Below are 27,176 nucleotides of genomic sequence, written 5' to 3'. Positions count from 1 at the left end.
TAGTGTTATGAGTTATTTAAAGCTTTCCCTGCTGAAGGTATCTGGGAGAGTAATATGACATAGCTTATTAAAATAAATACATTTTTTTAGGATAGTTAGAATTGTACCAGTTGTTGTCATGATAACTAACCATTCATAGTATTATATTTTCTGGCATGGTGTAATAGAATTAAACATGCATTGCTTAGCATTTTACACTGATTTATTTGACTTGATTTTGCCTGTCTCCTAATATGAATTATATATTCCTTAAAATGTTTTGTGCCAAGCACCATTTATGTTAGCAGCCTGTTGGGGACGGTTTAACTTTTGCTTTATTTTTTGCCTTGTGCTTGTATCCCCCTGTACAAGGGATAGGCACAGTCAGAGCTCCTGTGGTGAGGATGGAGAGCCCTGGCTAGGGATGGTGCACTATGCACACTCCCCCATACACCTGGGAGTTCTGGATGGGACTGTGTTTCCTGAGCCACAATCTATCCTGGAGTTCCCCTTGGGAGGGAACTGCTCCACATTCCCTCCAATGTGGGACTGTGTATAAATCACACAATCTAGCCCTTAAAATCCGTACTCCCTCCCTTATCTCTTAAAAATAAACTTTTCTGCCACCCACCACCCCCAGTTCCTCTAGTGCAGGGGTTCTCAAACTGGGGGTCGGGACCCCTCATGGGGTTGCGAGGTTATTACGTGGGGGGTCGCGAGCTATCAGCCTCAACCCCAAACCCTGCTTTGCATCCAGCATTTATAATGGTGTTTAAATTAAAAAAAATATTTTTATATATTTATAAAGGGGGTCGCACTCAGGCTTGCTGTGTGAAAGGGGTCACCAGTACAAAAGTTTGAGAACCACTGCTTTAGTGGCCCTGTGCTGATTGTCATGACTGATTATATAAAAACATTGAATTTACCACATATTGTCCATTTCCCATTGTTCTCACCACTGTACTGATAGGGTTAGCAATCCCATGTAACACTGAGTGGCTCATAGTACTTCTTGTCACATTGGTCCATTATTACATGGGTCTAAACTTATTAGCATGGCAGCCAGTGACTGAACCCCATAGTAAGAGTGGGAGCAGATGCTGAGAGGATAATGATGGAAACATTTAATTTTTGTAAAAAGAAAAAAGAAAAGGAGTACTTGTGGCACCTTAGAGACTAACCAGTTTATTTGAGCATGAGCTTTCGTGAGGGATGGGCTATTACCAGCAGGAGAGTGAGTTTGTATGTGTGTGTGGGGGGGGGGGGGGGGGAGAAGGGTGAGAAAACCTGGATTTGTGCTGGAAATGGCCCTACTTGATGATCACTTTAGATAAGCTGTTACCAGCAGGAGAGTGGGGTGGGAGGAAGTTTTGTTTCATGGTCTCTGTGTGTATATAATGTCTTCTGCAGTTTCCACGATATGCTATGCATCCGATGAAGTGAGCTGTAGCTCACGAAAGCTCATGCTCAAATAAACTGGTTAGTCTCTAAGGTGCCACAAGTACTCCTTTTCTTTTTTCTTTTTACGAATACAGACTAACACGGCTGTTACTCTGAAACCATTTAATTTTTGTGTGTGCTTGTTAAATATATTTGGGGCTTAAAATGGAGATCTGGAGGAGGGAGTGTACATAGTGAAGAGAGGGAAACTTTATGTTTATTCCTAAAAATATTAATTAAAAATGATCTGGTTCTCTTGATGGGATAGACAGTTTGGTTTTGGCTTGGCAGATTATCTTCCCAGGAACCAGATTAAAGCTGTACAAAAGCATCCCTCTTATTATCCCTTTCTTAAAACGTTACATATATCAGCCATTCAGGTATTAGAGAAAAATCAGACAAGGAAGCTTTAATCTCTCTGTATTTGATGTGTATCTGTTCCATTAAAGTGAATGATTTTAAAGGAGGCTTTTTAATTATCTGTTTTACTGCAACACATAAAATGCTAGTAGCCTAGGCACATTAGGAGATTTGGGTGCTCTAAACATATGCTAGATACTTGTAATCTATGAACTATGAGCTAAGTATAAAACCTTATTTAGATGTCCCATTACATTGGTTTCATCCCAGTGTATCTTCATTGTCTCCACTGGAGTTACTGTGATTTTCACCAGTATAAATGAGGTCAGAATCAAGGCCTTAGTGTTGATTTTCTTTATAATATTTTTTTCTATAAAACTTTAAGTCATGGGTTTTTAGAAAAATAAATGGGCCATGTTTGACCACAGTAGTTAATGTTTACTAACCACTGTTTGTTCATTTACTAAATAGATTGTCTATTAGTTTTTTTTCTACTTTGGAATTTGGAGCCATAACACTGCAGTAAAATTCCAAAGAGCGGAACATAAACATTAATCACTGTACTTTAATTTTAAAAAGAGAGAAAAAACAAATTTTTTTTTTTTACCCTTAAAATCTGCAAATCTGGTTTTCTCCTAGCTAAACACTCACAAAATTAATTGGCACTCCAGGCTGTTAGCACCAAACAAGCAAGGTTAATTTTCTAATTTGGTGTTAGGTTTGGAGAGTTTTCTTCATAGGTTCAAGTGTGCAGTATGAATAGCTGACTGTGCTGTGCTCTTAGCCACTTTCTGGTTTAATTTAGTTGGGAAAGAGTTACAGTAAAATTTTGCTCTGTTTATAAATCATAAACACCACCAGTGGAGCGGTGTTCAGGATCCCTCATTGTTCTGTAGCATTCTATTGTGATCAGAATGGCATTTTGTGCAGCTTTCAAAATGCTGGAGACTAGATTGCCTGATGAAAAGGTTATTTATCCTTTTTGTTAAGTGTTCCATTATAAGAGTTCCTTAGGGGTATTCTCCCTGGGACGATGTTTATATGACCCCCATCTACTGCTACCCAAAGATTCTGGTTTACTCAATAATGAAAATGCATAGTTTACAATACATTATTATTATTGCTTTAGGACCTGATTCACTAGTGCCTTGCATGGATGTTTACACCTGTGCAAAGTAGTGGGTGTAAAATGCTACCATTCTGATTTAGGAGCAGCCTAGGTTAGGTACAGTCTGGAAGATCAGGCCATTAATATTGATGTTGCTGTACCATACCTTGTCTTTTCAGGATCAGGGCCCTGATCTACTAGGCACTGTGCAAACACATATTCAGGCACAGTCCTTCACCTGAGAAGACTATATATTATCATGGGATACCACAGGGCACATCTCATTTGTTGTATGCAATATTGTCAACCCCAAACATTCAAAATCATTAGTCAGGCCCCAACAAATCATGACATTGTCTTAAAAATAAGGAATTTTTACATATATAATAGGTGTTGAATTTTTTATTTTAGCCTTCTGATTTTTGAGCCTGTAGGGTACACTCAGGTCAGATTTTCAAGCTTTTCTCTGCAGCACGGCCGGCTCCAGGCACCAGTGAACCAAGCAGGTGCCTGGGGCAGCAAATGGAAAGGGGCGGCAGGAGGTCGGGCTCTGGGGTGGCAATCCACCCTTGGCGGCGGTGGGAATTTGGCGGCCGCTCCATCAGAGCGCGTTTCGCACTATCACTCCGCCTCCGTGTTCGGTGGCAAGGTTGGTTTTTTTTTTTTTTTTTTTGCCGCTTGGGGCGGCAAAAACGCTGGAGCTGGCTCTGCTCTGCAGGTATGGGGAGAACTATTTTTTTAAAGGAATACTGAGATTCTCATGGAAGAACATGTCTCCAGAAGCTGGGGGTTTAAGAAAAATACCAAATAACATGACACTCATGATGAAATCATGAGATTTGACAACAGTGGGTATAGATGCCAGAGTCACTTTGTTTAATTTGAGTTCTCTCACCATAGGATGTACTCAGTAGTATGTAGAGTGAGATTCTGAGATGATAGGTGATTTAGGAAATCACATTTTCATCATGATCTCTGAGTAGCCACTGTACCCAGATCCATATTTCAGACACTTCCCCAATTCAGATAAGTACTGAGCAGAAAAGGCCTCATTATCTTTTCACCTCCCCGTGTGAAAATGAAGAGAAACTCCAGTGGAGTTATACTGGTGTAATACTGATATGGGACTCAGAATCATTCCAAATATCTCCATCTTGCAATGGTAGAGCTATTTTTACCAGACTCTTTTTTTGTGCCATGGAAATTCTCTGCTTATAGTTGCAGTCCTGGTAAAATTGGGACAGTCCTCTTTTTTATATGATGTCCCAGTTTCCTGGGAACTTCTTTTGTGATGACTGAAATTCATCAGTCAAAATGTTTTTTTTAATAACTGCAAAATGTTTGTTCAAGACTGAGTGTTCAATGTGATGAATGACATTTGGAGTAAAGAAAAAAGTTTAATGAGGATGAAAACTATTAAAGCTGTTCTTTTGCTCAAAGTGAATGTTAACAAAATTTACTCAGAGTTGTATTTATAAAAGTTAGTTACTGGATATCCTCCACTCTGAGGAGGATAATGTTGAGTAAGAAGCAACACCAGAAGTCATTAGAAAGTGTTTTGTATGATTCGTTTGTGACCCTAAGAAATGTTGCTACAGAAACATCCTAGTTCTCGATTTTGAAAATGTGGTCATTTTATAATTGACACTTCTATCGAAACTAACATTTTTACCTTTTGTAAAATGACATTCAAAAAGATGTGAAATTCTTTTCTAACTTCGCTTTTTTTGTTTTATTACAAATTTTGATAAAATGTTGATTTGGCTATTTTTACTTTGTGTGTGTATGTGTGTGTAATATATATGGTTGAGATAAAAAATAAACTCAGACTACTGGTTTAGGACAATATTTAATGTTTTTATTTAACAGGTAGTTCCAATTTAAAAATTAAACTTGTCAACCAGTTGCCTAGACTATGTTCTAATTACCTTGGGTATTTCTAAAACATACACATATAAAAAAATCCATCAAGTTTCAATATTTCTGGTTAATAACATACAGCACAGTGCATGAACTTCCAAGAAAGTGTTATTTTTCTTTTGGTATCACTATGCTCTCTCCTCATTAGTGGGTTTAAATACAAACACTATATTCGGATAATGTCAAGGGACTGAGTTTGATAAAAAACAGACATGAGTTAATGATTTCACAAGACTCCTGAAGTTATTTAAATTTAGGGTTCTTAAAATTGAATAATCTATTTATATTCCACAGCAGAAGTTGACATAATAAGGATTATTGTAAAAGCAAATAAAACCATGTACACCAACCCTGTCAGAAAATTCAGGTAATGCAAAAAAAAGTTCAGATTTTATTGGACAAAAGGTAGGAAAAACTGCAGCTATTCATATATGAAAGGATTCTATATATCGAAGGTATTTCCAAGATACCTGTTACCTTAGTATCAAAGCACCAATAATGGCAGATAAATCATAGCAGTAGGATTAGTCTTAGAACAGTTTTTCAAGAGTCCATTTTGTATCCAGAACCACATCACAATTTCTACCACCAGTGATCATATGAACTGCCACAGAAGCATCAAAGGGTGCAAAGGGCAAAGTATGCAGCCCCATCCACCTCAACAGCCACCCGACTTCATCCACCAGTCAATGGTTACTTTTGACAGGACATTCGAGAGTTGTGACGTAACAATAATGCCATCCCCACCCGTTTCCAAAGTTTCCTTTGGTGGTGCCTAGAATACTTTGCCTGCAACTGGAGAGCTATAACAACAGACAAGTGGGTATCATCCATTTTGGTTACACCATCAAGTTTTTTTTCTCCTCCAAAACTTCCTTCCTGGCCCCTCTTTAGGCACCACTCATGAGGAGCTCCTCCAATAGGAGCTGGACACTCCTCGAGCGAGGCGCTATAGAGCAAGTGCCACCTCAGCATCAAGAAAACGGGTTCTACTCCAGCTAGTTGATAGTACCCAAGAAAAAGGGTGGATGGATGCCCATTGTTGACCTATCACAGCTGAATATTTTATTCACAAATTAAAATTCTGCATAGTTATATTGGCATCAGTAATTCCCTCCTTGGAAAAAGACGTGCTTTGCAGCTCTTGTCGTGAAAGATGCTTATTTTCATGTAGACGTTCACCCATCCCACCATTTTTTATGTATGTCAAAGGTTTCTCAGGTTTCTGATAGGACAGGAACACTACCAGTTCAGGGTGCGCTCCTGTTCGGTCTGGCAACAATATCAAGGATTTTCGCCAAGGTCCTCTCAGTGGTGGCAACACAGATTAGATGAGATGAAACAGCTACACCATCTTCCTGTATGTGGACACCTGGCTTCTAACAGTCAGATCCTATCTGGAAGTTCAGTCAGCAACCTTGTCCTTTATCCTCCTGCTGGCATCCTTGGGAATCTGCATAAACAAGTAAAAGTCTACTTTGACTCCCATGCAGCTCATAGACTTTATAGGGCAAACCTGGACTTGATCTCAGCAAGGGCCTACCTCCCTGTAGACAAATTCCATACCCGGAGCAGTCTGATAAACCGAGTCACTCTCAAACCTTGAATGACAGTCTGTGTCTGTCTTTGTTTGCTGGGCCACATGGCCTCCTGTATTTAGGTAATGCCTGTAAGAAGCTGCAGGACTAGAATCTGGGACCATGGGTGTTCTGGGCTAAACACTTCAGGAAGTACCACCCAGCGGGGCCTGAGTGGCAGTCCCCTGTAGCCCACTGATTGGCTCAAGTTGGTATAGATACCAGGAAGACATCATGGGAAGCTGTCTGAACAATGGTGCAGACACACTACTTGCTTCCGCTCCTGAGCTTGCCTCACTGTGAATCCTTGACTCCAGCTTCTGACCCTGGTTCATTCCCAACTCTATTACTTGCCTGCAGTCTGTCCCCTGGTTCCTGACCATGAATAGCCCCAACTCTGCTACTTGCCTCCCACCTGCAACTTGGTGCCTGACCCTGACCCAACTATTCGTCTCCTGACCATAATTTGGTAACTGACCGATGCACACAGGCTGTCCACGGTCTGGCCCTTACAACGTTGTTCACCAGGCTGCATCTCCATATTCAACAAGTCTGGCTCCCTTCAGTGTATACACCAGACAGACACAGCATGAACAGTATAGTGACAATCCCCATCAATGTCAGGACTTCACTTACCTGGTAGATGAATCCAACATGGTGATAATCATGATCACATCCCTCATGGACAATCAGATGGCACAAGGTGTGTGGATACCTTGGGAAGCCAGGATGTATATCAATCTCTTGGAACTAAGTGCAGTCAGACAGGCCTGCAATGGATTCCTCCCACTCATACGATCCTGATATGCCTAGATAATGTTAGATGACATGACAGCTGTCTTCTTACAAATAAACAAGGAGGGGGAAAATCCTTTCCATTGTGCGTAAAGGTGGTGTGACAGGTTTCAATCAGCCCTCTGAGCCCCTAGGGGGCAATGGAGAGCTATGGTGCCACTGGCGGGCCTTAGTCACACCTTTCGGGCGCTGGGGAATTAGCGGGAAAGGTGTGGTGGCTGGAGCCTGCAGCGCGCCCCTCAGGCCAGGGGAGCGCCGGCACGGGCCTGCAGCGCGCCCCTCGGGCAGGGGGGCGCCGGCACGGGCCTGCAGCGCGCCCCTCGGGCAGGGGGGCGCCGGCACGGGCCTGCGGCGCGCCCCTCGGGCAGGGGGAGCGCCGGCACGGGCCTGCGGCGCGCCCCTCGGGCAGGGGGAGCGCCGGCACGGGCCTGCGGCGCGCCCCTCGGGGAGGGGGAGCGCCGGCACGGGCCTGCGGCGCGCCCCTCGGGCAGGGGGAGCGCCGGCACGGGTTTGTAGCGCGTGGTTCTGCTACCCAAGGCAGGTTGGCCGGGGTAGGGGAACGCAGGCCCACCCGACTCCACTGCGTTCCAGCCCAGGGCCCTGACAGTGGCGGAGGCGAAGGTCCTGCCGCTGGGTCAGCGGGGGGCCATCCGCGCCCGCTGACCAAACGCACCCACCCCACGGTGCAGTTCTGCCCCTGGGCTACTTCCTACCCGGTCTCTCAAGCGGGTCTCTCCGATCCCTCCAGCTCGTCCGGGTATTCCGCTGCTGGCAGCTCCAGCTCCCCCTCTGTGTTGGACTCACGCTGGCCCGGGTTACAGCCGGGCCCCTCCAGGTCCTCTGGGTACTCAACAGCTGGCAGTCCTGGTCGCCACAGGCCTTCCTCCTGGTCAGGTTCCTCCTGGCTGAGGGCCTCCCCTGGGTCGGCAGCAGGATCGCGAGGGAGCAGCCTGTGTCTGTCTCCCTCCCTGGTGCTCTCCCCACTGGGCAAAGGGCCTTGCCCTTTGTACTTCCTGTCCCACCCCTCCCCTTCCGGGGATTGGCGTAAGCTTGGTCTGGCCCCGCCCACTCAGGTTGAGAGGGTGGCTCTTTACCCTCTGGTTCAGAGGGAAGCCACCCTGGCTCCCTACAGTGGTCAACCTATGGAACCGGTGTATCCAGAACCACATCACAATTTCTATGATGTACCTCCCAGGCGCTCAGAACTTGCTGGCGGACAGCATGAGTAGGCATTTCACCACTGATCACAAGTGGGAGTTACACAATTCAGTGCTGATAAACATCTTCCTTCGGTGAGGAATGCCCTCTTGCGACCTGAAATATAGTGTCTATTTCTGGGTGCCACACTTCACGAAAGATGTGAATAAACTGGGGAGAGTCCACAGGAGAGCAACAAAAATGATAAAAGGTTTAGAAAACCTGACCTATGAGGAAAGGTTACAAAAATCTGAGCACGTTTAGTCTTGAGAAAAGAAGACTGAGGGAGGATCTGATAACAGTCTTCAAATATGTTGAGGTCTGTTATAAGGAGGATGGTGATCAATTGTTCTCCATGTTCACTGAAGGTAGGACATGTAGTACTGGGCTTAATGTGCAGCAAGGGAGATTTAGGTTAGATATTAGGAAAAACTTTCTAAGTATAAGGACAGTTGAGTAGCACTGGAATAGGTTACCAAGGGAGAGTGTGGAATTTCCATCACTGGAGGTTTTTAAGAATAGGTTAGACAATCAGTTCTCAGATGTACTTGGTCCTACCTCAGTGCAAGGAGCTGGATTAGCTGACCTCTTGAGGTCCTATCCGGCTGTACCTTTCTATGATTCTATGAACAAGAAGTTCAACATATTGTTCCAGAGACGCACAGGTCAGGACTCAAGGGGCAATGCCCTCCCACTGTCCTGGACAGGCTGCTTCAGGTATTCCTTCCCTCCCATACCACTAATACCCCAGGTTCTATGGAAGATTTGTCACAACAAAGCACAAGTCATTCTCATCTCACCCTATTGGCCCAGACAGTTCAAATTGCAGACCGCCTACAAATGTCAATCTGTCAACCCATGAGCATTCAGTCCTTCCCAGACCTTCTAACTCAGGAGAATGGCAGGATTAGACTTCCTAGCCCAGACACTCTTCACCTCATGGCTTGGTATTTGGATGGGCATCAGACCTAGAACATTCCTGTTGGGATGCTGTTCTAACTATTTTTAATTACAGCAGGAAAGATTCTACCAGAAAATGTTATCTAGCCAGGTCGAGCCATTTCTCTACTTTAGTGCACCAGAACCAGTTATCATCAGGGCTTGCAGGTATTCCTGCTGTTTTAGACTATCTCCTTACTCTCAAGACATTGGGTCTTTCTGTTATCTTATTGTGGGTCCATCTAGCACAGTCAGTGCATTCCATCTTCCAGTAGGTGGCTATTTAATTTTTACTCGCTCAGTAACAACTAGATTTCTGAAGGGTCTGACTAGGAAGTAGTGAAGCCAGCACCACAGTGGGACCTCAATCTCCTACTTTCAACACTTACTGGACCACCTTTTGAGCCATGTGCTTTATGTCCCACCTGTCTATGAAGATCACCTTCCCGGTTGACATTAGGTCGGTCAGAAGGGTGGGTGAGCTGGGGGCCCTCCTGGCTAAACTCTATATGCTACATTTCATAAAGAGAACGTATCCCTTTGCCTCCACCTGAAATTCATCCCAAAGGTAATTTACAAATTCCCACATAAACCAATTGCTTCACTTAATGGTGTTCTTCCTGAAACCTCATGCCTCAAGCGAGAAAAGGATACTTCACTCTCCCAATGTCAGACGAGCATTGGCGTTCGACCTGCAAAGAATGAAACCATTTACAAAATCACCTAGATTATTTGTTGGGATAGTGGAGTGAGCACAGAGACAAGTGATATCTGCTCAGAGACTCCATAAGTGGATTTCTGGCTGTAGCCTCCTTTACTATCAGTTGATGCGTTTCGCTCCCCTGGACAGGATGAGGCCCATTTCACTAGAACACAGGCAACCTGAGTAGCATTTCTTCGAGACGTGCCTATGTTGGACATATGTAAGAGGGCAACCTGGAGTTCCATGCAACTTTTAAGATGCATTGCACTTTTGTCCAAGCCCCTTCTGCTGAAGCAGCCTTTGGAATTGCAGTTTTACAGACATCTATACAATCTGCATCCTCGCACCCCTCTCCTATTTGAGTACTGCTTGCCAGTCACCCAGGTGTGGAATACACATAGGGACCAGCACTCAAAGAAGAAATGAAGGCTACTTATCTGTAACTGGAAGTTCTTCAAGACGTGTGGTCCCTATCTGCTTTCCACTACCCTTCCTCCTTCCCTTCTGCTTCAAGTCATGACTGGATTAATGGTAGAAAAAGAATTGGAGAGGTAGTCGGTCCTCCCCACCCCTACACCCTAGGTGCTGACCACAAGGAGATCCAGGATGGAGGCCTAAACTAAGACAGACGCTACTTGCAAGATTTTCCGGTCTCAGGTGCATGATACACATGCATGCCCACATGTAGAATATCGGTAGGGACCACGCATCTTTGAAGTACTTCCAGTTACAGGTAAATAATCTCCATTTACCACACAGTAGAATCTGAGCTACTGCAGTTATTTCCCTGGACTCAGAAAAAGCATTAGCTACAGTGTGCTAGCTTTGAATGGTGACCTTTTTATCTCACATACTTCTAATGGCATGGGCAGGCTAATACATCTACCCACAAAACTAATCAAGCCAAACACCACTAACTCCCTATAACTTAATGCTCCAACCTGCTCCCTTTCACCAGTGCCTTTCACCATTCTTACTATGTGTCACCTTTTTTATTTTGACCTTAAACATTTTGATCTCTTGCTGCACCTTCCAAAGAGGAAATGTTCGTAGTATTATTTATTCTTTTAATAAGGTTGTGGCTTTCGTATTCAGACTAAGTCAGGAAGAGTCTTTGGTTTTTCTAACTCCTTTATTCTCCCATTCCCTTCCCCCATTCTTTCACAATCCAAGTGATGTTGTAGCATCATCCCTATTAACCTGTACTAGAAAATAGAAACTAAGCTGCATGGATGAATGTGGACCTCTTCAAATAGATTATACTCTCGGTTCTCTCTTTAATTACTTATAAAATGGAGCATACTTAGAATCCCTAAATACTGTCTTACATTTTGTTTTTACAAATGGCTTCAAATGTAAATTGTACCTGTTCCATATTTCACTATTTAGGGCCTGAGTCTGCTTAATCCTTATGCTTGTGTGACCACAGTAAAGGGCAGGCAGAATCACAGTCTTTGCCCTCAGAGAAATGCAAGGACTGCTCTCTCCTTACTTCCCTCAGGGAGACAGAGGACCAGGGGAGGAAAAAGGGCCTTGGCTCCATCTCCCATAATCACCTGGCAGCAAAGTCACATGGAAAATAGTAAACTGTAACCCAGAAAGGGTTGGGTGCTTAGCCTTTGCACATCCAGGAGCTCTGGGAAGCAGAATTCATTTCACTGCTACCTCTGTGGTGGCTTTTCTCTGCATTGATCCTTACTGTGGGGTGTGCTTACAAGGCACAAATGAGCCCTCACTAAATTTTAAACATTACTTCTAGTTATTATAACCCTGAAAAGAGCTATTATTTCACACCAGGATACTATAAAAGCTGTTCCTTCCAAACACAAAACCTAGTGTTTCTTTATGAGTAGTTTTATAGATGTCAATCAATCTCTAGCAGCGTGAAGAATTTTAAATTGAAATCTTGAAGTATAATTGTCTTCGAAGTACAATACAAGAGCCCTACCCGGAACTGATTTACAAAGTGGGGTGTGTACTCTGTCTCAGGAGTTGAGAACAATTTTGAAGATAAGCTTTGTAGGAGGTGACTAAAATTCAGTGGTGCAAGTAGAAATCATTTCTTGCCGGTACTGCATTCATGGAAGGAGCACAAGGGAGGGCACCTGACCTCCCCACATGACCCTCCATGTGACCCTGCCCCCATTCTGGGGCCCCCACACTTTCCACATCCCCTCTGACACCCCCCTTACCTGTCTAAAATTTTACAACTGCATTTGTTAAAATGATGCTTTGGGCCCCTGGTGCCACCTGTACTTCCAGGTGTCATTGAGGATCCAGCAGCACCCCAAATTGAAAACTTCTTAAATGAAAGAAGGATAGGAAGGACAATCATTCCTCTTTCCCTTAACACACTATCAGTGCTTCCCTTATATCCAAACTAAGCTTCTGCCAGCTTGCCTTTATCTAAGTATTGCTCTCCGCCAGGCACTAGGAAAGCAAAGATGCTGCGCCATCTGGGTTTGATGGAAAAGAGGCATAGAACTGTGTGTGCCGCGTACATCTTGATAGAACTACAGCCCAAATTGTTTTGTTATTTTCCTCAGCATGACGTACAGGAGGGGCAATCAAAATCAGCCTGGCAGAACATGCATGACAGATAAGCAATTGATCAAAATCACATTCTCTGATCTCTTGGGGCCAAACCCTGTTCTGATTGAGATCAAAAGGAGTTTTACTATTGAGTTCAATGGGAACAAGCTTTGACATTTGGAGAGGAAAGAATAAAACCACGCAAACAAGGGCTATGATGCTTATACCACCGGTATCAAAGGCTGCTGATTCATGTGAGAAAGTCAGCAGACATCTGATCTTTGTGCATTGTAAGGGAGAAATCAGCAATCAATGAGGCTAGGACAGTCTCTGTACCATATCCAACTCATAAGTCCATCTGCAAAGGATCAAGGAAATAGGAAGGCTCCAAATTACCTTAAAGTCCTCAGTCCCTTGGTTAGAATGCTCCCATTAGTATATGTTCATAGTCCAGAGGCCGGAGCAGGAAAGAGGCAAAAAATTATATGTTTCCAGGCCAGGGCCTTTTAGCTTCTGCCAAGTGCCAAGTAAAGAGAAATCTGTTCTTACTGTGAATGATGGTGTTTGAAGTCACACGAGCAAGTTACATGTCCATCACCCCCACCCATATTCTAGTTAGAACATTCACCAAAAAGTCCATTATAAGTGTAGACAGGCGTTTTCCAGGGTCCATTATGAGCTAAGTGTTTCTTAATGGGCCATTCAACTTGACTTGTTCCTTCATGTGCTGGCTAAATACCTTGTGGGCGTTACCACAGGAGCAAACATGTAGTAAACATAGCTAATATAACTTCAGATACCAAGATGAATATACATACATAGAAATAGCATAATCATAAATACCAGCTATTTCACCTACATGACTATTCCCAAAAGAGATTCTGAAAAATCACACTATGTACCTGAGACCCTATGTGCCAACACCATGCCCCACTAGAGTTTTGTTATCTATTATGGAACAACAGAGATGGAGCTAGAAACATGACTCCATTTAGCCTAAAAGGGCAAGGTTAATTTTTAGCTGTTCAGGTGTGACTGCACCTTTAGTCAGTGAGGGCATACTGGCTGGCACACATTCAGGTTAATGGGCTTCAGTGTTCCTTTGCAGTTACCAGGTTTATAAACATTAAAAAGTTATGTGCTAAGGTGGTTTAAAGCATAACACAGGTTTTTAGGTTTGCAAATCTGTGAAACTCTGCCTCTTTGAGATTTTATTATTATTATTCTTTATTATTTTGCGGGTCATAATGTGGGAGGGAAACCTCTCTGCCCTCTGCTCATGAGGTTATGTATGTGGCTTGTAGCGCTCTTCTGAACACTAGTTGGAAGGAAGTTTTTTTTCAGTAAGTGTGGACTGATTCTTTTCTCTTAGAAGGCATGTAATTTTTTCAGGTTCACACTGATTAACCACAGAAAACAATTGGAGCTGTTAAACTTTCTTCAGCTGTATTTTCCAGTACAATGCTGAAATGGGTGTTTGGATATACAAACATCAACATGCTTAACTACTCACTTTCCCCCAAAATATGTAGTATTTCAGTCTGTTTATATGGAATATGGGAGTTGGGTAAGGAGCCATTTCAGCATATGTATGACTTGTTAGAAGACAAATTTTAAGTAGAACTATATCCTAAACTGCTTTATGGTATTGTACCAAAATATTGCATTTCAATTGGAGATTCAACTTCTTTTATAGGAACAGAACAGACAGCTGAAACTCTTACCACAAAAGTGGTCCATAGACATGCAACTAGTCCCATAGTCTTCAATTGGATTGATCAAATGATTAAGGGTTTACAGGATTTGGTTCCAAGTTTGCAAATTGTTCTAGATGAAACTGACAATGCCTGAGCTGTCAGATCAGAAGGAGTGTCATTTGAATAAAGGTGGGCAGATGTGTGATAAATCTTAGTTCCGTTGCTAAGATGAGAAACATATTTTCAGCAAAGTTCTTGGCAGATTCCTGAGGCAGCTTGTTTAAGGACATCAGTGTCCGGCATTATAATCTTCACTTATAGCTCTCTCACTCACAAAGCTGGAAAATGAGGCATTTGTTTTCTTTGTTTTGTTGCTCCAGTTCCAGTTAGCAAAATGCATGTTAGGCTAGTTTGGCTGCAAAGAAGAATTCTATGTACACTGTAGACAACACCTGATTCCCATCAGGCTGCAGAACTGGGCTGATATCAGAATCCAGACCTCCTCTGGTCAGTGCAAGCAGAGGCATTCATCTAATGATTTGGACTTGATGTGATGCAGTATGAATGCCATGGATAATTCAGACCAATGGGGAGAAACAGAATCAAAAACACTGTTTAAACACCTTCCATCCCCCCCACCCCACCCCTCTCCTCTTGAAGACTCCTGACCAATTTAACAGCACAATAAGTATGTTAACAAACTTAAACAAAGCCTTTGTTTAAGTTTGTTAGCATATGCGTTGTGCTGTTAAAGCCATATAAAGAATGAATGCCCTCCCTACCTGTGTTTTTCTCCTTTAAGGAGCAGAGTGCAGCCCCCCTCTTCCCTTCCCCCCCCCAGGGCGGGGGCTAGCCCAAAGTCTTTCTGGTACCCCGTACCCGCTAAAAATCTCTTGCCGGTACTGCGTACTGGAGAGTGCCACCCTCCTTGCACTACTGCTAAAACTGTCATTGAGGTGGAAAGAGAGAGCATGAGTTGAAGGGAATGTTATTTTATAAAGCCCGTGTACAGAGAACAGACAGAAGTCTCACCCAGATTATTTTTAGTACAATGCTAATACCATGCCTCAGGTTAAAAACGATAAATTTTACAGGGTGTACCAGAGGTCCAGCAATTTCTTAACTAGTTGCAAATATCTTGCATTGTAATAGTACAATATCTAAATGCTATCCATTTTTTAAAAAATCTTGGAATAATTTTACTGAGCTCCGGCATCTGTATACTTCACTCTGTTAGATATTTACTCAGTGTTAAAAATATTGTTTTCCTTGGTAGTTCCCAGAAGAAATAAGGCACCAGAAACGTGAATATTATATTGCACAGTGTGGAAGCCAAAAAGGCAGTGTGACCAAAATAAACAAATCTTGATGGTGGTAACAAACCTTCAGGATATATTTGGTTAAATAGTTTTTCCTTTAATGATTTTGAAATGTGGAAATTTATATACAGTGTAATATTTTTATACTACTTTGAGCTTAACTGTTTTAGCCTAGAGTGTTATGTGTGAATAAATCTGAGTTTAAAGTCTCTCTGCTTCTCAAAGCATAAATCCATGAACCTATTTCCTTGGATCCTGGAAGGGGGGGCATGGAAGGAGGGAGTGCTGCATTTTCCTCCCATTTTGTGGAATCCTCTTCATAGATTCCAGCCCTACAGATTTGGGGTGGATGGAACCAAAATAGGGAAGGCACCTGACAGATTATTGCGAGTAAACTGTTGCCAAGTGTCCTCTATACATATGCTCCTAGTCTCTGGCTGATCCCCTGTGATCCACAAGTATGAGGAGGGGGAGGGTTTGGAACCCACAGCCTGTGGTTCCTCAAACAGAAAAATAGCAAACAAACTCTGTGAGTGCAGCTCAGAGTGCCCAGTCACCTAAATGGCTTACTCCCCCACAGATCAACATTGGGTCCTAAATTCCTGGGGGCGGAGATTGTGTCAGTTTACATGTTGAGTGCATTGTCAGCACCAATAAATAACTAATACACTAAAAATCTAGCTAATCCACACTCCACTAAAACTAAACTACAACTGAGAAAATAAATGAACAAAAGACAAAGTTTCATGAGCATTATTTTGATTGTTTATTGTGTTTGCCTATTTACTTGTCATTTCACAAGTTCATTAATTTATAGCTGTTCTCCGGTCAGAAGTGTAAATTAGCAAAGTTCTATTGTAATAATGAATGTTATACAGGTAAATCATCCAAGCATCAAACAATGTTAAGTTATCAATTTGAGAAATTTTCCTTTAAAAAGATCCATCCATTGTGCTGTATTATTATTTCAGTGGCCTCTTTTCACACAGTTATTACATCAGGGATTACCAACTCTTTTGTAGTATGGACTACATCTTAATAAAGACACCTCCCAGACACCTCCCCTCCTATTCATAGTTGGGCAGACCATCTCCTGTTTGCAGCTGCATAATATCCCTATGGGAACTGCAGCAATTGCTTATGTGGAAAGGTAATATTAAGGAAGTATTTAATATATTTTTAGCTTTCTTTTAATGCAGTGCAGCTAGATATAAAGTTAAGGAACTAGTATCTTTTGACCAGTTTCTCCTCAGGGATTGCTAACACATGCTTCATGGACCAGAGTCTGGGAACCAATAAGCTAGCAACTTCCACCTTCTCTGTATGTATATTTATATCTCCTTACTATATGTTCCATTCTGTGCATCCGATGAAGTGGGTTGTAGCCCACAAAAGCTTATATGCTAATAAATTTGTTAGTCTCTAAGGTGCCACAAGTACTCCTATTCTTCTAGCAATTGTATGTTTTTGTATTTCACAATACCACAGTAAATGCAATAGGATTGTGTAAAGTTCTGCAAAGTAGCCAAAATATATAGGAGAGCCATTAAAAGTTGGTTTGGGGTTTTGTTTTTTTCCTAGGATCCAAAAGCATAAATCACGTTACTGCAAATATGGAAAATGGGGAAAAAGAAGGAACCACTAAAATTATTGCACCTTCCCCAGTAAAAAGGTAAGTGTAGTGAGACCAAAAAAGGTTTAATCTTGGCTTACTGATGAAGAGCTCCCATAAAGTGTTGGATAGAAAAAGAAGTATATTAAATATTAGTAGATTTTTAAGACCAGGAAGGATCTTCATGGTGTCCTAGTCTGACCTTCTGCCTAACACATGCCATAGAATTTCACCCAGTAATTCCTGTATCAACGTCTTATCTTCTGGCTGCACTAGAGTGTATTGTTTAGAAAGACATCCAGTCTTGATTTAAACAAAAAACCCACCAGATTATGGCATGAAAGTCACTGCCTGGGTTGGGGTTGGGGTGAAGGTCCACTGCCCCAGTGGGAGCTTCAGAAGGAAGGATCAATGTATCCAAGAATGCAGAGGAAGAATGGAGTCTGAGAAATCCTCTGAAAGGGCGCAGCATGTGTTCCTACTCTCCGCCTCTGTTCAGGGCCAGCTCTTCTTTCTGGTGTGAGGCAGGGGAAAAGGTGGGCATGGCCCCATCCCACCCAAGCTGCCCACCTTGGGAAATCTGGCACTGCTGTCAGTCCTTGTAGCCACCACCCACTCTGCTGTGCTGCAGACACTGGTAAGGCCAGGCATAATATTGACCAAAGTTTAAGAATCTTTTGGGCCAGATCATGACCTGATGTAAATCAGCAACACTCCATTGAATATAATGGTCCATTCTCTTTAATTTTCAAAACTGAAATATACTTCTCCAGTTAATAGATATACTTAAGAGGGAAAGAAAACCTGAACCTGAAAACCTGAACATGACAAAATTGAAAGTCTAAAAAATTCTGCCGCAGATTTCCATTGATGTATGTTTTTAAACGGTGTTAATCATTTTAAATGAAAAGAACTGATTAAAACAACTTCAGAGTATATCTGCTATTCCTTGCAGGCTGCATATCTTATGTATTGTAGGCACTTGTCTGTATAGAGACTTGTTCCACTGTTAGAGAAGATATTAAGAGAGAAGTTTCTCTAGTATGAGAGTTAAATAACAAAATTCCTAAAGTGCCTTGATTTTTCTTTGTATCTGTATCAGCATTTGAGAAATATTTTCCACCTCTACTAAACATGGGGACCAGACAGCATACTTCCTCTGTGAGGCATTTGCAATTTGGTACTCCATCCCACTTCATTCTAGTAGTACACTCTAAAAATGCTTACAAGGCATCTTTTATCAACTCTTCTGAGCTGAGTCGTCATAGCTTAGCATCTCATTCACTGCTGAAATAGATAGCTGGTCACCTGTGCATAAATGATATAAATTCAAGATAAACCAGAAAAAAAACAGTAATCTCTCATGAAATTCCAATGCTAACCTTTTCAGAGATACTGAATGAGCTCAATCCCTTTTGCAACTGCATTCCTGAAGATAATGCCAGTATTTGAAGAGCTGCCATGCTCTAGCACTCTAGCTGTAAAATGTATGTCTGCTCTGAATGAGAAATGGTTTAGAATTCTAATACTGTTAATTCAGCACCTGGGATTATTCCTCTTTCTCTTTTTTAAAACTGTGTTGGACATACATTTAAAATTGTGTCACCATTCTAATGATCACCTCATTGTGTAATTGTAATGCTATGGGGGGAAAAATGGGCAGGGGAGGGTCCCTCAATACAGGACAGAACCTATTTATCGGGTTCATTTGCACCAACTGCAGTGAGTTGGGGTTGGGAATAGATTCTCTGCATACATCTGAATTGACAGCCAAATGGGTGCAATATTAAGAAAAATATGATTCACCTTCTGAAGTGACCTCATTTAATTTCTGTCTTTTTCTGCTGCCTTGTTGGTAGCTTTTCAGTTTTTACACTATATGAGAATTAAATGATTAACTCAATGACTTGGAGTAACAGAAGGCTGAGGTTAAAAGTAGATTAACAAATTAAGTATCCAAGTTTTCTTAATAAAGCTGAGTCTATCAGGGAGGTGAGAAACTTTACCCTTACAGTGAAGAATGCTGGCTTGTGTCTCTCTAAACCTCTCTAGAAGCCTCTGTTGATGGTTTGTACTTTGGAAGTGTCTGTAGCATTTATATTTGCAATATGATGCTGTGACAGTTATGAGGAGCTTAGTGACAGCTAGTGTGATTATCCAGTGGTACGCTGGACTGGGAGTCTGAGTTAGTATTCCCAGCTGCAAAAACTGTAGGTGCTGTGGGGAAGGCATGATCAGCCAATGTAGAGAGAGAGAGAGAGAGAGAGAGCATTCTCCAACCAGAAACCAGTTCTTGGAGTGACACTGATAGCCTGTCCAGGGAGTCTTGGCCATTTTTCCTTGGCTGGAGTAGAAAATGTAGAAACCAGCAATGGAAAAAGAAACTGAAAGAAAGAAGAGATATTACAGATGATCTTGCAAAGATTCAGGTGTTTTAGGACAGTGGTTCTCAACCAGAGGTACACAGAGGTCTTCCAGGGGGTACATCAACTCATCTAGATATTTGCCTAGTTTTACAACAGGCTACACAAAATGCACTAGCAAAGTCAGTACAAACTACAATTTCATACAGACAATGACTTGTTTATACTGCTCTGTAAACTATACACTGAAATGTAAGTACAATATTTATATTCCAATTGATTTATTTTATAATTATGTAGTAAAAATGAGAAAATAAGCAATTTTTCAGTAGTAGTGTGCTGTGACACTTTTGTATTTTTATGTCTAATTTTGTAAGCAAGTAGTTTTTAAGTGAGGTGAAACTTGGGGTATGCAAGACAAATCAGACTCCTGAAAGGGGCACAGTAGTCTGGAAAGTTTGAGAGCCACTGTTTTAGAACATATTGACGGCTTCTCCTCCATAGGTAGTGTAAGAGTTCAGTCAGATGCTCACTACTAACTACTTGTGAGTCCACTGTCCTATCCCTGGCTGCCTTGAAACATTTTTTTCCAGAGTTAGTCAGAAATGATATTGCAGAGCTAATTTGCTGGTGCTCTTTCCAATTCCATAGCTGATGTTTCTGTGAGGAGTTCTTCAGGATGGAGGGCCAATGATTTTATGCCTGAGAACTGGGTTTTCTCAGGTCTTGTCTACACTACGGGGGGAGATCAATCTAAGTTCCGCAACTTCAGCTAGGTGAATAACTGAGCTGGCTGAGGTCGACATACTTAGATCTACTTACCCCGCGTCCACATTACGCCATGTCAATGGGAGACGCTCTCCCGTCGACTCCCCTTGCACTTTTCATTCAGATGGAGTACAGGAGTTGACGGGAGAGCGATCTGTGGTCGATTTAGTGGGTCTTCACTAGACCTGCTAAATTGACCACCGATGCATCGATCACCGTGCATTGATCCTCTGGTAAGTGTAGACATGCCCTCAGACAAGCCCCAAGCCCTCAGTCTCTAGAATGAGCATTAATGAGGTCATAGGCAAAATAAAGTGTTTTTAAATCATCATTGTCATGGTTTTTATTTTTATATGTATTTTTCCTTAGCTTTAAAAAGGCAAAAAGTGAAAATAGTCCAGAAACCCAAAGAAGTAAAATAAGTGCACCATGGGAGGAAAATGGCCCCCAGAGGTAAGGTAAACATCATGCAATAGCAAAGATTTTGCTTCGTTGATGGTGCAAGAGTGGTTGATGTAATATATTTATGAGTAGCAAGGTCCGAGTGACAATATATCATGCATTCCAGGAGCCAGACCTGTATGTGTAGCATGTTACCTGGCATTTCTGCATAAGTCCCTGGGTTCCATTTGTACATTCTGGATGCCATCATGGCTTGTTCTGATCAGTGCCCTTTCAGGGAAAGAACGAAACAATTGATAAGTATTCTGTTGCTAGAAGCGTAAAGTGCATGTATTTATTTTTCAGTAATGTAAATCAGAGTACAAAAGTAATATCCTGGTAGCAAATTTACACTTTTGCAGAAGAAATAAACATTATGCTTAATCTAGTTGAAACATTTAGTATATTATTACATTCATGGTAAATTGACATTAAAAATGATTTTGTGACCTTTGAGAGAGGAAATGTTATGCAACTGTGATGTTGCTGCTTTCGTGTTAAAATGACCCCTTTGGGAAGATGCAAGTTTGATATTTTAGCAGCCAAATGATGATCTTGAAATTATATAGCTCCTTCCATCCCAAAGCACTTGGCTGCATAGGCTGGTTTTCATGGTGTCTAATAAAGAATTTCCACCATTGAAATGCAGTCACCTCTGGAATGAAGTACCAACTCTTGAACTGAGCACAGTAATGCTCTAAAATAACCATTTATGGCAGGGAGTTAAGAAGAATAATGTAACTGAAACACCAGCGGGTATTTAGGAAGGCAGAATGTAACACCCAAACTGGATTTTGGGCTGAATACATGGTGTTATTATCATTTTTTTGTGAAAAATACCAAGTGATCTTCAATGCACCAATTTAGAACCTTAGTTTAACATATCTCATCCAAAAAGATTGTGGAGCTACTTAGTGTAAGAGCAATAAACCACTCTGTCATAATGAAATATATACTCACTGGGGTTTTGGAAGCACTTGTTTTGCCTTCTGCCTGACATTGTGGCCAGAGTATACACATGCTCTCATATATATGACCGTTTCCTTAAATATTTTCACACAAAGAGTACTTGTGGGGAATTATCATATTGTAAATTAATTAACTTGTGCTGTGATCCAGTCAGAACATCAGACTTGTCTGTCCTTCCTAGGCCCCTGTGCGAAAGTAGTCTTAGCCCTCAAAGTCAGTAAAGTCAAGCACTTCCAGCTTGGCATGCTCCACATTGCTGTGCCTCCATTCCAACAAGTAGCAAGGCATGGGTCCAGCTCAGGACCCGTTCATGACCTGTTCCAGCTGTTGGCATTAATGCAACTCTTATTTCTGGAATAGCTGGCCAGTGCAGGGCATGAAATGTGGTGGAGAGCATTTTGGCAGTGGCTTGTCACCCTGAGAAGGCAACAGTGTGTCTTGCTGAGATCAGCAGACTGTATGCGGATATGGCGCAATAGGCACAGCTGATTCAGGATTTAGTTGCTGTGAATCCCCCTATCATGACTGATGTATCAAAGACCACAAGCACTGAATGGTGGGACTACATCATCATGCAAACCTGGGATGACCAGCATTGGGTCTTCCCTACACATAAGGAAGACTACCTATGTGGAGCTGTGTGAGGAGCTTGTGCTGACCCTTCAGTGCCAGGACACACAGATGAAGAGGCCATATGAGTTCAGAAGCAAGTTGATGGTATTCCTGGTGAGATGCCAGACTTGCTGTTGGAGTCTCTTGCCTTGCAGTGTGCACTCTTCAAGTTTTTGATACTTTTCCTGTGCTGTATTCCCATTTGATGAATCCCCACCTCTGCCAGTCTCTTGGCGATGTTCTCACAGATATGTTGATTTTGATGTGAGCCTCTGACCAGCCAGCAACACAATGGGATGAGGATTTCCTGGATGGCCTCTCTGTTCTAGTGCTCTCTGAGTGCTGTGCAGAAATGGAGCAAGTCTCATGGAATGTGGCGCAGAAATGTCAGTCTGGTGTATATAAACTGTAAGGTGACATCTGGCGGGCGTAGAGGAAGGGAATAAATAGAAGGGCAGGAAAATACAACCCTGGAGGAATTGTGGAAAGGCATTGGAGGACTTTCAGCACTTGAGTTATGTAACCTGGGTACGGGCTGCGGCCACACTGGAAAGTGAGCATGTTCCAGCCCAAGTTAAAGTAGAGCTCAGCTCTGACCTATACCTCTAGCCAGGTAAGCAAGCTGTGTTCAAAGCATGTGTTCAAAGCATCTCTAGACTCAGGTAATAGGTTTTTCTGTGTGGATGGTAGTGTGGAGAGCTAAAACCTGAGTGAGAGCTTTGGTTAATTGCAATTAAGAAAATATCTTGAGAGGTTCATGTTGTTTGGTTCCATAGCATATTTTTTTTAATATTTATAGAGGCAATTGCTGACATTTTTATTTCAGTGCACAAAGTCTCTGGAACCCTTTTTAGTTTCTAAACAAGGACTATTCTTTAGGGCATCTATGTTACGGTCTCATAACTCCCATTTGCATTAATTGGATGGTTTATGTTAATTAAAGTTATGTGTACATTGCGGGAGGGGGCTAAGGTCCCTACATATGTAAATTATAGTTTGGATTAGTCTCCTGTTTTCACTAGCATTATAAATAAAATGTGTATCTGAAAGTTTAGCTCTCAGCTACAACAGTTCTTTATTACAAAATCTTCCTATGCCAGAAATAATGGATGGGTCTGTTCTTCTTTGTGGCTGCCCAAAACTACTGAATCAGTGGCAGTGCTTTGTAATGTCCAATTACCACACCCTGAAGGGTTCTGTATAATTGTCCCTTGTTTTCAAGATTCAGTGTAATATATTTATTTCTGAAAAACAATAACATCCTCAATCTCAACTTGACCAAATCTTGTTATCTACACTCCATTCAGTAGAGAAATGTACTAATTCTTAACATGGCCATTACAGCTATTTTTAAAAATCTAAGTATGTGCCTGCACAGTATTTCTGTACAATGATGCTGGGATATCTAAATCTTCTGATATTTTTGAGGTCAATTGTTTACTCCTGCTGTTTAACTCTAGTGGACTGTATAATTCTTCCAATGACCGCAATAAATCACCAAAGTTTCCTTACTCTCGACGACGGAACCCATCAGGTGGCAGTGAAAATGAATCTGGGCAACAAGTTAGAAGAAGGTAAGAATGTGGAGAGTTATATTAGTTTCTTCTTACAACAGAAGTCTTCTTTTGCAGTTCTCCTTGCTTTGGGCTCAGTAAAAGCTGCTTAATCCAGAGCTTTGTCAGAGAAGAGAAGTTGCACCAATAGTCAATGAGTGAACAAAAATTCCAGAATTACTGCTCTCTTTGTGGAAGGAAGAAAATGTGGCCCCTGTGACCTAGGAAAATCCTAAGTCCAGTGGGAGAGGTGGGAGGCTGGAAGGCCTTGACTTAGCCCCTTTGCCTGCTTGTGGTTGCTGGTGCCAGCTGGTTTGGGGATTTGAATGATCTGCCCCATGTGCTTATCCCAGTTGCTGCTGCTCGCTATGTGGAGCAGAGTGAGGAGGCCGCTTGTTTGGCAATGTGATTTTATAAAGAATATCAGTACTGCACTATTGTTTCAAACAAAAAGGCTAAACTGGTGAAGCCATTAAGGAAATGCTCCTCAATATGGCCTTTGGTGACTCTCAGAACATTGGACAGTATGTCTGCAAAAACAGAGCTGTGAACTATTTGGTATGTTCCTTTAATTATACAAACATTTGAGTAACTTAGTCAAATACAACAAAACAATATGGGGTGAGATTCTGTACTGTGCGAGTTACAGACAAAGCCCCGAACTTGCAATCCAGGAAGAACTGTGGCTAATGTAATCCAACAGCCCTTTGCAGCTGCAATCCTGGGCCGCGCCGAGTGCTGGAGAGACCCCCAGCATACTTTCAATAGGTCTCCAGGGTTATCTTAGTTATGTCAGCCACAGCACTTCCGGGAATCTCCAGAGTGCTGTGTGCTGCAGCCCTGCCCCGAACACCCTGAGCACTGTCCTCAGTATGCCTCTGATATCAGGGCTTGCAAGGGAGTCCTCAGAGACCAGCCCTGAAGGTGAGGGAATCCTCTCTCAGATGGATTATAGGGTTTTTAGGGCCATTTATGCTACTGCAGCCCTTTTATTCTGCATGAATGGGTGAGCAGTGGTGAGGATCTCACCAGGTAAATCTGCCTGATAACCTCATACTAGACCAGGGGTGGGCAAACTTTTTGGCCTGAGGGCCACATCGGCATTCTGAAAATGTATGGAGGGCTGGTGCAGTGTATTAAATTGCTCCCCATAGGAATGTGCTACTTATGGAGCACCAGGACTGGCAGCCGTAAGTAGTACACCATAAGTAGCACATTCCTACGGGGAGCAATTTAATACACTACACTTGGGTCGGGAAGGCTGTGCCTCCCCAAACAGCCTGGCCCCCACCCGCTCCCACTTCCCGCCCCCTGACTGCCCCCCTCAGAACTCCCGCCCCATCCAACCCTCCCTGCTCCTTGTCCCCTGACCGCCCCATCCCAGGCCCCCCCACCCCTAACCACCCCCCCGGGACCCCACCTACTCCCAGTCCCCTGACTGCCCCAACCCCTGTCCACATCTCCGCCCCCTGACAGGCCCCCCGGGACTCCCATGCGTATCCAGCTGCCCCATTCTCTGTCCTCTAACTGCCCCCCAGAACCTCCTGCCCCTTATCCAACCCCCCCACTCCCCACCCCCTTACCATGCTACTCAGAGCACCAGGACTGGCAGCTGTAAGTAGTACACCATAAGTAGCACATTCCTACGGGGAGCAATTTAATACACTACAGCTGGTGGATCTCACAGCCACGCTGCCCGGCAGGAGCTCGCAGCCCTGCCGCCCGGAGCTCTGGCTAACCTCCCCAGCCGGGAGCTCAAGGGCCAGGCAGGACGGTCCCACAGGCCGGATGTGGCCTGCGGGCTGCAGTTTGTCCACCTCTGTACTGGATCCTGTGGGCCAGATCCTCAGCTGGTATAAACCAGCATAGCTCTATTGAAGTCACTGGATTATGTTGATTTCCACCTGCTGGGTATCTGGCGCTTGTAAGTCTTACTTGGAATGTATTTTATTTTCCTGAGACCATTATTCTGATTCAGTTCAATTTTAGCCATCAGAATGCTCACTGGGGTCAGTTTTAAAAAAGGGAATTTAAATGTGCAATGTATAACACTGTATGTCATGAAAAGTATAACACTTGTGTGCCATGCAATAAGAGATCTTTCTGAGATGTGTAGCATGTATTACCTGGGACAGGCATCTGCAATATCTACAATATTGTTAGGTGGTCATGCCAATAACACATTTTCTCTTAGGCCACAGCATTATACAAATGTTTTTCAAAGTCTTATCTCATACATGAGATTGTGGACACTGTCAGATGTTAACCCAATTATATCCTGCTGAGTCTTGAATTTCATTAGTGCATTTGTTTTTTCATCTGCCTTATAACAGAATAATTGTGCTGTTTGTGTGCTGTTTACTAGCCTTAGTAGAAAAAAGTCAGACTTTACTACACTGAATGCACTCTATTGGCTAACTTGGAGAGCTCAACCCTGCTCCCACTGAAGTCAATGTGAGAGCGTTGTCATTGACTGTAGAGGGAACTATAGCCATCCATCTATGCATAGTTAAAGGTGACCTGCAAAGTTCAAGGGGAAAAAAATGAAAAGTGTGTTAATATTTTGCTTTATACTAATGTATAAAGAAGACCTAAAAGTTTTTGTTATTTTCTAAATACTTAAAAATTCAGGACTTGTCTGCTTTGAAAGACTCTCTGATGACTGGAGAACTAGTAAAACTGACATCACTATAATTGAGAGAGGAAAGGATCTTTTGTCAGTTGCTTATAACCTTCAGACTTGATCCTCAGCAGATGTAGATCAGCTTAGCTTCACTGATTCACACGAGGATCTGGCCTCAATTGGCCTGGTTAACTTCAGTGACTTTTGGAAAAGTAACCTCCTTGTTGAAGATTGAACACCATATTTCCTCCTTAGGTAAGGTGCGAGAACTCAGAATATACATTTCTGGTTCCCCTAGGATGTCCTCCAAATAAACCGGGGAGAACCAAACTTGACATTCCTCATATTTTTATTGTAAAAAAACAGAGAAAAAAATCAGCCCTTAATCCCTTCTTTTTACATCATACAGAAGCAAAAGTGGGCACAAGATCAATGAAAAATCTTTTTCGGGCCACTTTTAAAGAACACTGTTAAACTCAGTAGAATCACAACCTGATCAGACTGTTTTTTCCTTCTGTTTATTTGCAAAGTCCACTTAAGTCATTCTAAGTTTTTTAAAGTCGTTCAGTACTCTTTAGAAAATGAATTTCAGATCTCACAAATAACTCACCAGTGTTCCATGTGCATATGATAGTTTTTAAAATGGTATAAGAATACTTTGATCCTTCA

General features: G+C 42.5%; 1 protein-coding gene across 5 annotated transcripts in view; it reads left to right on the top strand.

Annotated features, from left to right (window-relative positions):
- EPB41L4A (erythrocyte membrane protein band 4.1 like 4A) overlaps positions 1-27,176 on the top strand; it is a 209,880-nt gene that overhangs the window by 140,506 nt on the left and 42,198 nt on the right. For all 5 annotated transcript variants that reach the window (XM_074952947.1, XM_074952949.1, XM_074952948.1 and 2 more), the window contains 3 exons: positions 17,148-17,238; positions 20,679-20,762; positions 23,792-23,905. In XM_074952947.1, coding sequence (XP_074809048.1) covers positions 17,148-17,238; positions 20,679-20,762; positions 23,792-23,905 — 289 coding nt within the window. The remainder of the gene's footprint in view (positions 1-17,147; positions 17,239-20,678; positions 20,763-23,791; positions 23,906-27,176) is intronic.

Source organism: Natator depressus, chromosome 5 (assembly GCF_965152275.1).
Source record: "Natator depressus isolate rNatDep1 chromosome 5, rNatDep2.hap1, whole genome shotgun sequence".
Taxonomy (NCBI): Eukaryota; Metazoa; Chordata; order Testudines; family Cheloniidae; genus Natator; species Natator depressus.
This window is presented reverse-complemented; position numbering and strand designations above follow the sequence as displayed.